The 17279-nt window shown below is 38.9% G+C and overlaps 2 protein-coding genes across 2 annotated transcripts; one reads left to right on the top strand and one right to left on the bottom strand.

Moving 5' to 3' along the window:
• The first annotated feature begins 1910 nt into the window (after positions 1 to 1910).
• On the top strand, positions 1911 to 6384 carry LOC141534059 (uncharacterized). Its single transcript, XM_074253202.1, has 2 exons — positions 1911 to 2019; positions 2432 to 6384. Exons 1-2 carry the CDS (start codon positions 1911 to 1913, stop codon positions 6382 to 6384), a joined length of 4062 nt encoding a protein of 1353 aa, XP_074109303.1.
• Positions 6385 to 10646: 4262 nt separating this feature from the next.
• LOC141534665 (uncharacterized) lies at positions 10647 to 14134 on the bottom strand. Its single transcript, XM_074254150.1, has 2 exons — positions 11900 to 14134; positions 10647 to 11547 (listed from the first exon to the last, which is right to left on the bottom strand). Exon 1 carries the CDS (start codon positions 12550 to 12552, stop codon positions 11902 to 11904), a length of 651 nt encoding a protein of 216 aa, XP_074110251.1. The 5' UTR covers positions 12553 to 14134; the 3' UTR covers positions 10647 to 11547; positions 11900 to 11901.
• Between the last annotated feature and the right edge of the window lie 3145 nt (positions 14135 to 17279).

Below are 17279 nucleotides of genomic sequence, written 5' to 3'. Positions count from 1 at the left end.
CGGTATTCTGGTCTCATGTTCTGATATAGTCGGGTAAGGCGGGCCGAGTTTGACATCTGGCCATGTCTCCGCATCAAGGTTTGCAGTCTTGTTGCGTATTCCGCCGCCGACTCGGTTTCTCCCTGGACGCTGTTCCGGATCTGCTCCTCCAGCTCAAGTTCGAGGCCCGGAGGCAGATAAAAAGATTTCAGGTCCGACTCACTCAAATCTTCCCACGAGACCCAGTCCCTCTTGTTGTTGCGATACCAGAGGAGGGCCTTTTCGCGCAACAATATCGGGATGCATGGCAGCAGGTGATCCATCTCGAAATCATAACTGTCTGCCATTTCTTCTAACCGTTCCAAGAAGTCTTGTACGTCACGTTCCCCTTTGAACACGACGTTCCACTTCCGCACTAGATCCCTCCTGCGGAGTTCGGCGGAATCCTCCCCAAACGTCGGGTAAAAATGTGGGTCGTGTCTGGGGGTTCCTGAGAACGTGGTGCCTGCCCTGGCTGGGCTCACGGGGTAGACTATGCGTCCTGACCGGCGATTTCCGTCGTCGTCACGTCGCACATTCTCCATGCGCGGAGCACGGTCTCGGTTGCTGCTATGAGCGTTATTGCGTGTCTCTCGCTCTGCCTTTCTCTGCTGCTCGGCCTCGTACCTCATTCGCGCTTCGTTTGCGTCGAGCTGAAGTTCGTAGGCTCGTTGCTCCTCTCTTTCGCGCAACAATCGCGCCCTTATTTCCCGGCGTAATCGTTCGCGTAGCTCCTTTTCGGCCTCGCGAGCGATTCGCTCCTCCCGTTCTACACTTTCTCTCTCACTCCGCTCGCGTTCTTCCGCCTCGATCCGCTCTCGTTCTTCCGCCTCGATCTCGGCTCGCAATCTTTTCTCTACGGCCCGTCGTTGTCGGGCCGTCTGTGCCTCTGGTGGTGTGTTCTCGTCTTCTAGGTCCTCGCCTGAGGGTTGCTCATCTTCATTCTCTTGTTCCTGCTCGTCTATTTCTTCGGGCGGGTCATCCAGATTCTCCAGGTTATCCAGTTCCGCCTCGGACCGGTCGAGATCAATCAACAATTGGTCGTATCGACCCGCGCGACCCGCGTTCGCCGCTCGTGATTTGTTAAGCGCCGTTTTCAACAAAAACCTTAACTCTGGCAACGTCGCCTTTGGTTCGATTGCCACCTGATATTTTTCTAGCTCGCTAATGACCGCCTCTTTTCTGAGCGACCACAGCCACGTTTGTGTCCCCGTTTTCTTACTCATTCTAACTGAAGATTGGAGAAACTAACTAAAACGAACTCGCAGTACCCCGAATTCCCGCTACCACGAAACAAAATCACCGGGTCCCTGTTCGAGCGCCATAAATTTGTAACGGGTAATTTTTGGTGGGTTTATACTCTTGAAGAATAAACGCCGAACAATTCTGAACGATACTGCGACACAAAAAGCCCCCTCGCTCGGATCTGAAGCTCGCCGGAGTCCAGGGTAAAAGGGGGTTGAACAACAAAACACGATCCAAAATAAAACCAAACGAACTTTCAGTTAAATAAGTAAATAATAACTACGTCTAAATAAATAACTCAAAATATCAAACAGGTTATGATATAGAAACAAAATAAATCATTTATTTACCAACATCGTCTCAAACGGTTACAAAACAAAATAAACTCTCGTAATACAAAATTTTTAGGTTATATCAAACCTCAGCAAACTAAATCTAAACGACAAGAATACAAAAAAATGACTTCATGACGTCGGTCAACGCACGCGTATCTAGGCTCGATCAAAACTGGTTTGTACCAGACAAACTCGCACACATTCTGGCTCCCGTGAGCGTCCAAATCGCGAACTACAACTCCAAAAACTGGTTACCCACCTTCCAGGAGACTAGCCGTCACCCCTGGGCCTAAAACTCTACCCTGAGAGCGGATGGAGAGTATCCTCTCCGCTCCCACCTACACGGTCTGTGAATACCTACCGGATTTTCGACAGAGGGTCAAAAATCCGGGGAAGTCAAATCTTGTTGAGAGTTCAAAAGGTACTTACCAGTGTTCTAGACGAACCAAGGTAATGTCCCTCCAGTTGTTATTGGTAGAAGAATATTCCCGCAATAACACTCTGTCACAAGACTTGCCTTTCTGATCGCCAATTTTCGCTTTTATCAGTTTTTCCAAAAGTCACTTACAGCGAACCGGAATAATCGTTTTTGCCCTCTACACGTTATTTACAAACTAGCAATTTAATTGGCAATTCCCTCATTTTATATTCATTCGTATCGTCAAATTCAGAGTTTTGGGAATCAAATATCAACAGATTACATACAAATTCAACAGAATACATTCCCATACTAAAATTTGCTCGGGTTTAGAATAATTTATAAATTGGAAATTTACCATAATTTGTTTCCAAAATTAAATACTCATCAAATTCTGCTTACACTTATACTCAAGATCCGCCAAAGATCAACACTCATGATCAGCATAATCACACTCACCATACTCCAACTGGTACTCTCAATAACCAACATTCTGCCACAATTCTCGCCACCTGCCTGGTCAACATCATTACAAAGCTAAGTACCATTCCAATACGCATCTTGCTAGACTCTGGTTCTGAAATCTCCTTTATTTCAGATTCATTGGTACATAGTCTCAATCTCACTCGCACTCGATCTCAACTCAGTGTTATTGGCATTGGCAATGCACAAGCTGGCCGAACCAAGAGCTGGGTTGAGCTAACTCTGAGATCACAACACTCAAGCAAAACACTCAATCTTCACGCTCATGTACTGCGCGGATTGACAATACAATTACCATCAGTGTCAATCTCGCACAATCAATTCACACAACTACAACATCTTACTCTAGCCGACCCTGAATTCTGCACACCAGGTCCAATCAACATCATCATTGGAGCCGATTACTACGGCCAAGTGATTACTGGTGGACTCATTCAGCTTGAATTTCCGGGTCTAATCGCTCAACACACTCTGTTTGAATGGATCATTCTTGGTCCCACCCAACATCACACTCATCAGTCAAGGAGATCATACCAGGCAGCTATTACTCAACAAGACATGAACCTACAGGACCTCTTAACACGGTTCTGGGTTCAAGAAGAGATCATCACCACTCATCAACCTCAATTAACACCCGACGAGGAGGCTTGTGAAGCTCACTTTGCAAGGACTCACTCTCGTGACTCATCCGGGCGATACAGAGTCAGATTACCATTAATCTCCCCAGTTCACAAACTTGGAGATTCATTCAAGGCAGCATACCAATGCCTTCGCCACCTCATGCACCGACTCAGCAAAGACCCACAACTCAAACAACTCTACATGGAATTCATGGCAGAATACATATCACTCAACCACATGGAACCAACCACATTGCGATCATCATCAGTTCAATACTTCCTACCACATCATGGAGTATTGAAGCAGAACACCAACTCACCCAAAATCCGTGTGGTTTTTAATGGCTCAAAGAATATCAGTTCTGGGCTCTCACTCAACGACATCATGCATACTGGACCCAATCTACTCATCAACATCTTCGATGTCCTCATAACATCCAGAAGACATCAGTTCTTCTTCATCACTGACGTGGCAAAAATGTACCGCCAAGTCTTGGTCCATCCTGATGATCGACATCTTCAACAAATCCTCTGGTTTAACCCAGATGGAGATATCACTCCATACATGCTCACCACTGTCACCAATGGGACAAGGGCTGCACCATACTTAGCTGTTCGTGCTCTACTCCAACTCGTCAATGACGAAGGCCATAGATTCCCACTGGCAGTGGAACCACTTACTCAAGGACGCTACGTGGATGACATATCCGGTGGCGCAGACACTCAAGACCTACTACAAGAAATAGCAAATCAAACAGAAGAACTCTGCATGGCGGGCGGATTTCCTCTAGCCAAGTGGGCAAGCAACCACCCAAAATTAAAACAACTCAATCATGCGAAAGCAATAACACAATACACTATTGAGGATCCAGACAGCAGCACAAAAATTCTGGGCATGTACTGGTTTCCTCAACGAGATCACTTCTCCTTCAAGAACTCAACACCATGCAAGGCTCAAAGATACTCAAAGCGATCAATTTTATCAGAGATAGCCCAAATCTTTGATCCCCTGGGATTCTTGTCACCACTCATCATTCAAGCCAAGATGTTCATGCAGGAACTCTGGCTTGTCAAACTCAGCTGGGACTCACCATTACCTGAAACTCTCTGTAAAAGGTGGAAGGCATTCACTCATCAACTTGCTATGATCAACTGTATTAAAATTCCCAGGTGGATCCACTCGTCCACGAACTCATCACTCGAAATCCATGGATTCTCAGATGCCTCGCAACTGGCGATGGCAGCTGTGGTATACATCAAGGTCCATCATCACAACTGCACTCAAGGAGCAAAGGTTACGCTGCTTTGCTCCAAAACCAAGGTAGCACCGTTAAAACAATTAACCATACCAAGGTTAGAACTCATCGCTGCTCATATGTTGGCTAAACTCATCGCTCATTGCCAGTCAATACTCAAACTCAACAATGTGCCAATATACCTTTGGACCGACTCTGCAATTGCACTCACGTGGATACAATCGCATCCGTCTCGTTGGAAGGACTTCGTCAGAAATCGTGTGTCACAAATCCAAGATCTAATTCCAGATGGCCACTGGAAGTTCGTTCCTGGCTTGGAAAACCCAGCAGACTGTGCAACAAGAGGATTGACAACCCTCCAACTCAAAATTCATCAACTATGGTGGACTGGCCCACCATGGTTACTTCAAGACTCAGCGTCCTGGCCACTCATCAACTCAAGACTCGACTCCAACACTCAGCTGGAAGAACGGCCAGTAAAGGCATTCTACTCAACTACCAAGCCTTTAACATCAAGATGGTCAATCATGGACCGACCAATACCATTACTCCGCATGTTACGAGCTACTGTAATATGTTGGAGAGTTCGGGACTTGATCAAGAAACGGCCAAACTCATCTCTGGCTCACCCCATTACCTCTATGGAAATCAAACAAGCTCTACAATTCTGCATAAAAGAAACTCAACGCACTCATTTCCATTCAGAGTTCAAAATGATCAAAAATCAAGCATCATGGCCAAGAGATCATCCATTTGCACGATTAACTGCCTTCCTAGACACCGAGGGCATCATTCGTGTAGGTGGACGTCTGGAAAACGCACCAGACTCTGATCAACTTAAGCATCCTGCCATTCTGCCTCGTGATGCTGCTCTTTCCAAACTCATAATCTCTGATGCTCATCAGCGTACCATGCATGGTGGAACTCAACTCACACTCGCATACACTCGCCAACGGTACTCGATATTAGGTGGACGCCAACCAGTGCGAACTCAAATACTCAAATGCCTCAAATGTGCTCGACATCGAGGAATTCGTGCTCAACAACTCATGGGACAGCTCCCAGCTCCAAATGTTACACCAGGATCAGCATTCGCCCATACTGGAGTGGATTATGCAGGTCCAGTGCAAATCAAAACAACCAACATCCGAGGATCACCTACCTACAAGGGCTGGATATGTGTATTCGTATGCCTGGCATCATCTGCAGTTCATCTTGAACTTGTCAGCAACTACTCATCCTCTGGATTCATTGCAGCACTTCACAGGTTCACCAGCCGTCGTGGACTATGTACAGCACTCTACAGCGACTGTGGGACAACGTTCCAAGGCGCCTGTGCTGAACTCAAAAGGCTCTTTACTCAAGGAACTCAGGAATCATCAGAAATATTTGATGCACTCACAGTTAACGAGATCATCTGGCATTTCAACCCCCCAGCTGCTCCACATATGGGTGGAAAGTGGGAAGCAGCTGTGAAATCAATGAAACATCATCTCACACGGACAATCGGAGAATCGTCATTCACGTTTGAAGAATTTACGACTCTTCTGCTCCAGGTGGAGGCGATTCTCAACTCACGACCATTAGAACCACTCTCACAGGATCCCCAGGATCTTTCAGCACTCACTCCAGGTCACCTACTCATTGGACGTGCACTCAACGCTATTCCAGAACCATCACTACTCGAACTCAACAGTGCCAGACTCTCCAGGTGGCAGTTCATTCAACAACGAATCCAATACTTCTGGAAGCATTGGTCCAACAGTTACATTCAACGACATCTAGCTCAGACCAAGTGGCACCGAGCTTACAACAACATCTCCATCGGGTCACTTGTCCTCCTGACTGACGAACGAACTCCACCAACTCGCTGGCCGTTGGCCAGAGTCACTGCTGTCCACCCAGGCAATGACAAACTCATCCGAGTGGCAACCATTGAGACAGTCAACGGCACTCTCACTCGTACAATCACCAAGCTAGCTGTATTACCACTGGCTCCAGAACTCTAACTCATCACCCCCAAGTGCTCATCACTACTGAGATCATAATCAGCAACCCAGTTCCTGATGGCGGGCGGAATGTTGCGGAATCATTCAAACCTCCCGCAACAAACTGGTACCACCGAGGCGCCGCTACACAAGCGCCCTCGGGTGTTCTACCTCAACACAACTGGCCCACCGGCAAGCGGCCATACTCCTCATAACATGTGCTAATTGTACGGCGTACACACGCATTTACCGTGACCAGTGCATTTTTGTGTATTTACGAAATCATCAAGCTCATCCACTCAGCTTTACTGAAGCCAGCTACAGCATCGCTACTCATCTTATTCACCAGCAATCATTGGCAACTCAGGTACAATTAAGTATTTATTGTAAATCATCTGAGATCACTTTATCACAATCCATACCCACATGCTCCCTCTCCCTCCTACTCATTGTCACATGGCTACTCATGTGTCGCTCTCTCTCATACACATGTACAACAGTCACCTACACTTCTACCTAGCAACGATAATATTACAATTGTCAATAGAAATTCGTCATCATGCGGCAAAATCAAATGCCGCATTGCAGATGTTGCTTGGTGGAGATTGGGGGTGACTGCCACCAGCTCTTGGGCCTGTCGCCATTCCGTGTTCAACGTTGTGTGTTCTATCTCGTATCCCGAGACTCAAGTACTCAATTGAGCTCGTTAGTTTTAAGGCTCATTCGCTCACACTGTGAGAGTTAATTATGTTGTTAATTGATTAATAATCCAGTGACTCTAATTTATACAGCTCATCCAATTAATCATTACTGTGAACTCTACAGACTCAAGCTCAAGCTCTCACTACACTTGCATTCATTCACTCTATCAATCATTACACTCAGTCAATCCAATTTATACGCTCACACTATGACTATTAATTAAGTGTAATTAATTAATCGTCTGGTGACCTAATTCTACAACATTACTCATATTTCTCGCTCATAATTGCTAGTGTTAATAACATTGTAAATTAATTAACAGTTCAATTGAAGATCAACTTTCTACAACTCATGCTCAGTCTAATTAATATGCATTAATTAATACAACTCAATTAAACTCAATCAACGCGTACTCATGAATTAATGTGATAATTCAAGATCATAACTATGTTCAAAGTGCTCAATATTTGTGAACTATTCAAACTCTGTACAACCAAAGCTCTTACTAACTACTAACGGAACACCTCGCTCAAAGACTGCAGTGTACGAGGGGTCGTTATTACAGACAGCTACAAAAGTAACAGCCTAGTGACGGCAACATAGACCCAGATACTTCTGCAGCTTACACACATCACCCGGACTCATCTTGACACACATGACCCACGCAGGACTAATTGGCTTTTACTTTTTAATTTGAAATTTATGACAATTGTCAACAAATTAAATTGACTTTAAAAATTCAACTAAAATATTCAGTCATCAGTATATGAACTAAACAATCTTTCCAAATTAATAAACTAATTCCGAAATAACTCTGAGCTAAATATTCAATTCCATTTCCGATTTAAAATTCTTAACTAATTTATCGCCATGGTCTTAATAATAAAACAACAACTATTTAATCCCAAGAGATCTTCGTATCCTGAACTAATAGATTAAAAATACGCCGACAGAGGTCTTAATAATCTGCTGACATAGTGTTTGTTGTGTCCGAAAATTTACAAATTATTATTCCGGTAAATTAATATAATCTCAATAACAATTTTATTTATTGTTTGCATACTTACTTGAACCAGTGAACACTATTAATAATAAATTAGAATCACGAATATCCGTGTTGATTCATTAAGGTTGGTAACTTCAAATCACGCGTCAACTTCCAGCTTTAAATCTGCTAAATCAACAAACTCGCCTGTTCAGGGTGAAGGAACTAAATTGATAACAAGTATATCGTCTCCGGTTACTCCTACAGGGTTGCTATCTCCTGTTAGTGACTCAGTGTTTTTTCCTGAACTTGATAATATCTTAAGAAACAATCGAACCCTGATAAATCAATCTCAAAGGAAGCCGCAGCTACTCTGAGTTCAGCAATAACTTCTCTTCCAAATGGATGGTCATCAATGTCAACAGATGATAAATTAACTTCGGTCATGTCATCAGTGGCACAAATTCCAGCTCTATCGACTCTACTACAGTCTTTATCTTCGAAAGTCGATGACTTTGGTAATCGTTTGAATACTCTTCAGGAGGAACAGTCCGCTGCGAATGAGAAGTCAGCAGCTACCTTAAATACAAATGTAGCAATAAATTATAACAAGATTGCGACATTGACTGCCGAGTTAGATAAGCTTAAGGATGAAGTCGCCTCCACCGTGAAAAGTACTGAAGCTGTGTTTGATAAAATGGATCTACTTAAATTAAGATCCACTACAAGTCAAGATACGTCTCAGCTTATAATTTCTGGCATTTCGGATCCAGTCGTTGAAAGTTTACCATCGTTGGAGATCGCCACTGCTGTCTTCAAAGTATTAGGCGTTCCTGATTTAAAGTCTGACATTTTAGCGATTCGTAAAATAGATAAAATACAAGAAGTAGACAACAATGTTAGTGGTAGACATGAAAATAATGTTAGAATTAGACCTGTGTTGCACTCTTTCATACTTAAGATGAAATCCCCCCAAAGACGTGATCATATTTTAGAAGCAAAAAGAAAACAAAAAATGTTAACTGTTAAAAATGTATTCCCAAATATTGTTTGTGACTCAACCAAGGGTAATATTTACTTAAACGAATTCTTAAACCAGGAGACTCACAAATTGTTGCTAAATATTAAACTTAAAGCTAAAAATGCTCGTTTTAAGTATGTTCGGGTGCAGAATGGATCTATTTATGTGAAAAAAGATGAAAATGCTGTAAAAATTAAAATTTGTTCTAATATAGATTTAATCAAGCTCGAATAACATCATGCAGATTTAACCGATAATCCTAGTAATAAGTCCACGTCTTCAAGGCTTGTAAGTTTGAATATAAATAGTTTTAACGGTCATATTGCTCAATTTTTAGATTTAGTTCCTGAGACAAAACCTCATATTATTGCGTTAACTGAAACTTGGCTCAAGTCAGCCCGTGATAATTCGATTTGTAGCCTTGATAATTACTCGATATTTAGGACAGACCGTGGCTTAGTGCATCCAGAGACTGGTCGACACGCTATGGGAGGAGGTGTTGCACGTTTGATTCATAATTCGTATAAAGCAAAGATAGTTCATGAGTCGTTTTCAGATCATATCAATCAGCCAGAATATATAATTCTTGATGTCGTTTCTAACTCTGCGATGCATCTTTTATTGTCGGTAATTTACAGAAGCCAATCAAGTGATGAAATATCTTGAGAATAATGAATTACTCGATAATTATCAATCTGGCTTCAGAAAACATCATGGTACTCAGCCTACTTTGTTAAAATTTGTAGATGACATCAGCAAAGCCATAGATAATAATAAACTGACGCTCTTAGTCTTGTTTGATCTAACCAAGACTTTTGATTATGTAGACCATAAAGTTATCTTGAGTACCTTCGTTGAATTAGGCTTCTCAATGGAGATAATTACCTGGTTCTTTTCATATCTGACCAACCGGAGTCAGTCTGTGGTAGACGAACAAGGGATTCCGGTGGGTTTTGTGGAAACCACTTCTGGTGTTCCTCAGGGCTCGGTCCTTGGACCTATACTACTCTTAATAGTCATGGACCTAATAACTAAACGGCTGGCATACTGTCGATATGGTTTATTTGCCGATGATACAAACATCTACTTACACTTCTATTCATATCAGCTCCATGAAGCAATAAGGCTGATAAATATTGATGCCCAAGCTGTTGTTGATTGGGCTAGAGAAAATGGTTTAGAAGTAAACCTTCTTAAGACAAAAGCCATGCTGTTAGGATCAAATAATAGAGTGAAATCTCTTATACGTGAAGGCTTACCCCCTATCATCATTGATGGTGTGGCAGTCCCGTATACGGACTCGGCAAAATGTCTTGGACTCCATTTATCCAGTGATTTATCTTGGAATGTTCATGTTGCAAAAATAATAAGCAAAATAAACTCTGCATTATATAGTTTGAAATTACGTAAAAATATCTACACTGTTAATATAAAAAAACTTCTAGTCTCAGCAACTATATTACCCCTAATTGACTTGTAACAGTTTTACCTGCTCAGGTTGGCCCCTAATCAATTTTTTAAATAAATAACCAAAACTAACAACAATATAATTATCAGGGCGCCACCAGGATTTTTAATCACGGTTCCTGGAACCGGTCCAGAGCTGAGAAGTCTTATCTTAGGGTAGAGAGAGTGGAGGAAGGTGCTGTTGAATAATAAATAATTAATTAACAAGGTTGATCAACATTTATTAACAATAAAAAAAAAACTTAACAGTGTTTGACTTAAAATTAGTTAACAAAATTCATTCACTCACACACTAACCACACTTAACAATATCTTATTCTCGACGAGCCCCTCCCGGCGTCTACCCGTCGATTTCTAACACGTGCCCCTCCCGGCGTCTACACGTGACGGGCCCCTTTCGGCGTCTACCCGTTTACTAAACCTATAATCACCCGCACAGAGACGAATCATATACCGGGATCGTTGACTCGGCTCACAGGAGTGACGAAACGTAGACCTAGATACTCCTGCAGCTTATTCACACTTTGCTACAGAACAACAGCCCAGTGACGAAACGTAGACCTAGATGTTCTGCAGCACACTCACATAACCCGCTCCAGCTACAGCAGTAACAGCCCAGTGACAAAACGTAGACCTAGATACTCTGCAACTCACACATAACCCACACTTGTCTTACACTAACACTACTGACTTTACTTTAATTCTTTTTTTTACTTTATAAATTTTATTTTAACAAAATCGACTGTAATTAATTTTAATTAAATATTTTAAGGGGTCTGTCTAGTAGCTCACGCCGAAAAAAACGCGATTTTCGTGATTATTTCTTGGGATACTGGATAAAGGTAATAATATAAAAGTTATTAGGCTTAGTAAATACACTCTTGAAATACCTAAAAAAAATTTTTCCTTTTATTTTATACATGTATTATGACCAAAAACGTCAGCCAAACGCAACACCTCGAAAAGTAGGTAGGTCCGCCTTGTTGATAAAATCTCGGAGCTGTGTTGTCTGAAACAAAAAAATCAAAGTGCTTTAGGTTTGGTATGACAATGGCTATGTCCCCTATGAATTTTATTCAATTATTTTAAAAAATAAAAAAATGGTGAAGAAAAAACAAAAAATTTTCAAAAAACCGTTTTTTTTTCGCCGATTTTTGAAAAAAAAATACATTAAAATTCAAAATTTTTGAAAAAAATTTATAGGGGACATAGCGATAGGTTTAAAGAATATGTGGTTCAAATTTCATAAGGATCGGTCGAGTAGTTTCGAATATTTCATCAACAAGGCGAGTAAAAACGTTGTTTCGAGAAAAACGTTTAAAGTTTTTTTTACATGAAATTCTTAAAAAAAAATTACTTACACCTAGTCAGCGATGCCTGGACCGTACAAAATTCCTTCAGATTGTTCGAAGAGTTGACTTTCTTCCAATCTTTTCTGTCTCAGCATTGTTTTGCCCTCTTTGGAATCTTCCGATGAACGGCGGTTGCCTACTTGGATACGCTGGCGGTCGCGCGTCGCGGCATATGCGACTGCAGTTTCGCCGATTCCAACGTGCATCGTTTCCATAATTTTCAATACTGTGCTGAAGCCTTCATTGAAAATACATGCTGCTGTAAGGCACGCAATTTTAACGATTTTTTTGCCAGAGAAAGTGTGTTTCGGTGCCATACTCCACACAGTAGCGTTGAAACTCTCATTGTTGTTTTGCGTGTTGCCTCCTAAGCACCTCTCGAGCAATTCGTCTTTGGTCAGATCTTCGTAGATCGGCTTCAGCACTTCTTGCACGTCTTCAGAAAGGGCAGGTGGATGCTTGAAATCTTTCAGTATCTGCTTTGCTTCTGCTTTCTGATATTTGCACCAGCTCGATTCTCCAGCTGGACAGTACTGATGTTGAGGCTTTGAGTCGGTCGAAATTTTATGGTAAAATCCAGCCCAAATTTCGTTGCGCATTCCTTCGACTGAATCCTTGTTTCTTTGAACTGCTAATCCATAATTAGTAGACAATTCCTTCATTAGCTTGATCGTCAAATTAACAGTTTTAACTTTAGGAACACTGTCAGTTTTCCTCTTCTTGGCAGCGGTTTTTTTTTCGAAGAAGTTTTTTCGACCTTCTCGGTCTGTTTTTCCTCGGCTTTCCTTTTAGCAGTTTCGGCTTTTCTTCGTTGTGTAAGGGTTTTTTTTGCTTCGCTAGCACGCTTGAATATTCTTTTTGCTACGTGCAACACGCATTCTAATTTTTTTACCGTAACGTTTTCTCCATACGGAAATGTTTCAAGCAGCATTTTGAAAGTTTTGGAGTCCCCATCACCAATATAAAAACCGTAGCGGACTGCGTACTTTTCCAGTGATCTCATGAACATTTTTACAATTCCACTGACCTCCATTTTACCGGAGCTACCTTCATGATTAGCGTCACAATTTTCCTTGTGTTTTTCATACCAAGCAGCAAAACCAATATCATCTTTCCTCTTTTTCCAGAATTCGCACGCTTTACAATAGCTAGACAACACAACTGCATCAAGGACTTTTTTACTATACTTGCCGATTAAAGTTACGAGGCCAATAAGAGAACTGAAGCCTCTTTTTGCCCAGGAACCATCTCCCGAAACTGTTAAATCTTCGCCATTTCCTGCTTCAGCATTCAACTTTTTTTCTTCATCGATAGCTTTCCGTCTGACTACCTCGAATACGGCTTTTACAGCAGTTTTAATGGTTTCGACAATTGAATAATAAGCGGCTTTATTTAATCCTGGGCCCATTTCCAAAAGTCCACAAAATAAATTTAAACCTTGCAGACCTACACCAAGTAATCGAAACACAAACACAAGCCGACGATTTATTTCAAAACCATTATTTATCATCGAGCATGATTCGATCAATTTTTCTCCGCACTTACATTCAAGATGTATCTTAAAACCAAAACCTTTCTGTCCAAATTTCGAAAAAGACACATCACCTTTACACACTTTACACGATAAATATTGTTCTAGAAGGCTAAACACGAAAAAAAACTGTATAATACTGTAGCCTGTATCTTTTTTTACACGTACATCAAAACTGTCGTCCTTCGACTCTTTTAGTTTTTTTGCTGATGCACTTGTATTACTCCTGCTACGATCTCCACGTAAACTACGCTTTTTTGTCTTACTTCCTGCACGTAGCCAGGATTTAGTTTGATGTTTGCCTTTTTTATCCATTGCGAAAATATGACAATTTCACGTAGAGAGTATTTTATTTTATTAATTTATAAATAAAAATTTACTAAAGAGCTGTTGCTCTAACGAATTTACAAACAAAACTGCCTCTTTTCGCTCCAAAAGCAGGTATATACATTTAGTAAAACAACGAAATATATACGACCTTTAGGATACCGACATATAATATATATACATATATACAAGAGGATTCTAAAAGAGAGCAGCTGCAAGAAAAAACAATAGCAGGTAGTCGGCTGGGACGGCGCGCTAGAGGTACCTACCTTTGAAGCGTTCAAAAATAATGTTAGAGTTCTTGGATCGTTATAAAATTTTCACACAATATTTCTTAATATATTTACTTTCGAAAAAAGTAAAAAAAAAAAAAACGATTTTTCAAAAGTGAGTTACTAGACAGACCCCTTAAATTAATTATTCAATCATTAGTGATTTAATAAAACGATAATTTTCAATTGACAATCAATTTTTAACTAACTATGACAATTCTCAATTTCCGATTGCTAATTTTAATTCTATTAAAATATTAGATGGATTAAAATTCCTCAGTAACTTAGAGTCATAGTCTTAACAATATACAATAACTATTTAAAACAAAAGGTCTTAATACCTTGAATTAACTTTTGGTAATCAAATTAATCTCAATATACATTTTTACAATCACGTTCAAAATTATTAACATAAGTTAATTAACTAATTCTGACTAAATTTTTACTGTGACAATTTTGACTCAAATAACTGATTTCTTGAACTTAATGTCCACGCCGATAATTATCAATTTGGAGTAAAAATTAATTTAACTAATTCACGGACTTAATCCCCAAAATTACTAAAATTATAATTATAAAATAATTTTACAATAAAAATATTTTCACTAATTAATTCTCAATAATATATTGCTAATGATTTTCCAATCGTTTTATTAATTATAAAAAATTCGACACAAGTCAAAACATTCAAATTTTATTTACCAGAACATTCGCTAGCTAAGTTTTGCTTGACCTTGGGTATTGGAATTTACTGCGACACAAAAACTGACGCTCGACCAAAATTCCACGGATAAAAGTTTGTCGATGATTTTCAAGTAACAAAAATTAATCAATTTTACTAAGTTAATTATTATAAAAATAAATTGTTACGTCGAAAACGCAACTAAAATTTAATTATTTTTATCCTAGCCGTTAGGCTAATAGATAAGGATCTGAAGCTTTATGGGAAGGGGTTGATGTTTATAATATAAGAAAATGAATTCAATTTAATAAATATATTATAAAATTATCATACAAAGATTTGAATTATTAAAACAAACATAAAAATCTTAATTAAGAACTTACTTAAATGTCATTGTTACCGTTTCTTTACATAATTGAAATTTACTTTACTAACAATTGTTTTTTTTTTAATCTGACGCATGGTTTCATTGAAACTTATAAAAACCTTTTCGATGTTAACACTAGGACATCAGGACAACGAGAGATATTTTTGTTGAAAAATCGTAAAGGTGTCGAATTTTAGGGCGTTACTTATTTTTACTAGATGGGAGAAATAATGTCCAATTATTTTTCTATTTCCTTGAGCCCTTGCCCTCTCTCTTAGATTTTTCTATAATGTTGCATGAGTCCCCTCTACTTGGGTCAGAGTACAATATCGCTTCTCCTTTACTCTTATGCTCTATTATACATCTATGTGTTTGTGTATACGTAAGCGCATTTATGCATAGACAAAGACATACATGTGTACTATTTTACATTAAATTATTTACTGTGACCAAATTTTTATATTAAATTAGTTAGATAAAAATTAATTTGTGCATAGATTACAAATTATCATTAGTTTCTTAGATCTAAATTTTTCTTTTTATTTAAGTCGTTATTTTATTCGAAAATAAAAGAAAACATTTATTTTTTTTTTGTTTAAACTTAAATTATAGTTATTAAATTTTGTTCCTTAAATTATCAACATATATTTTTTTTTCTGTTGATACTAGAATTATCATAACATTCCTTTTTATTTTTTCTTTTATCATTATTTACTTTTATTTTATTTAAACTATTGTTTATATATACATTTATTTTGTTATCGAAAACTTCTATTTCAGATCTCGACAAAGTTTAAAATTCCATTAGGGTATTTATTCAGGCTCAAATCCCTTAGTATGGTCAGGCCCAACTAAAACTAAATTTCAAATAAGTTTCTTTTGAAAATACTATTGATAAATTTGAAGATAACAAAATTTTAAAAATAAAATAAATGTATGTAATTAGTTGTAAGAACAAAATTATTTATGAATAATTAAATTCTATTTGTTATAAAATAAAAATGTCGGACGTTGAGTCCGACATAACAAATTTAACGAATTTTCAGATGTTAATTAATTGATTGATAATTTTTAGTTATTAAAATTTTCCCGCAAGGTCGATTGAGTGATCTTCGGGTATAAACCCCCATGAAAATCACTAAATCCAAAACTAGCAAATGTTCAACTGTTAATTATTAGTAATCGTCGATTACGATCCAATAGTAATTAATTAGGAGAAGTAAATGGGTATTAGGTAAACCGCGGTCCACTTCTTTCCCACAGAGTAATAATTGATACCTTGACGAACAAAACGATGATCTAACTCACTCGTTGAGGATGAAGTCCTAGTTGTAGTTGGCTTCCTTCGTCTCGTCACTACTCTCTGGAACGGTCCTTTTTGATTTCCGTGGCACTCAGTCTGCGGTCACACTACTTCTCCCTTTTCTTTCCCCTTGGGGGAGGATAGCCAACCAAGCCAACTTGGTTGGCTATCTGTTAAAAGTCGCCGTATTTATTATGTTGCTTGTTATTTTTATAAACTTTTAGACATAGACCTTGTTACTTGCGAGAACTATTCTGTGAAGACCTTACTGTTAGACGATCTGAAAGATTAGCAGAAAAGAAAAACAGTACTAGTTTTAAAATGCCGGACTTTGCTACGACTCATTTTGAATATTCTTTCGTTGTAACGGTCATTCGTCTTTGGGATAAACTTCCAGTAGATATTGTTAATTCATCTAGCCTAGAAGTCTTTAAAAATAAACTATTCGACTATTTATTTAATTTGGATATTTAGTTAGATCGATTAATTTGATAATAATAATCTACGTGTTGTAACATAAATAAATCGTTTTATAATATAAAAAATTATTAAGTAAAATAATTCCAATATAAAATTTAAATATAAAAATCGACAAAGGTCGGCATTCGTAAAATGGACACCAAATATCCGCTAGCTTGTTAGTTTTGACCTCGAATTTACAGAAAAACTACGATGTAAAATATCTACTGACGCTCGATCAAGAATCCGTGAGAAGACACGTCGATTTTTCTCAAGTGTAAAAAGAAATCAATAGTTTACCGAATTAAATGATTTTAAAAATTAACTCAATTAATAAAACAATTCCAGGTATTAAATAAATCAAATTGAATAATTTTGGTTGATTGAAATTCTCACTACGAATATTGAAAATTATTCTTGACCTCAAGGTCGACTGAAAAACTCTCAG

The sequence above is a fragment of the Cotesia typhae genome, unplaced genomic scaffold (assembly GCF_013202065.1).
Source record: "Cotesia typhae breed Kobodo isofemale line unplaced genomic scaffold, CoteBio_Ctyphae scaffold_13, whole genome shotgun sequence".
In the NCBI taxonomy this organism is placed as follows: Eukaryota; Metazoa; Arthropoda; class Insecta; order Hymenoptera; family Braconidae; genus Cotesia; species Cotesia typhae.
The sequence above is the reverse complement of the archived record's forward strand: the minus strand, read 5'-3'. Positions and strand labels throughout refer to the sequence as shown.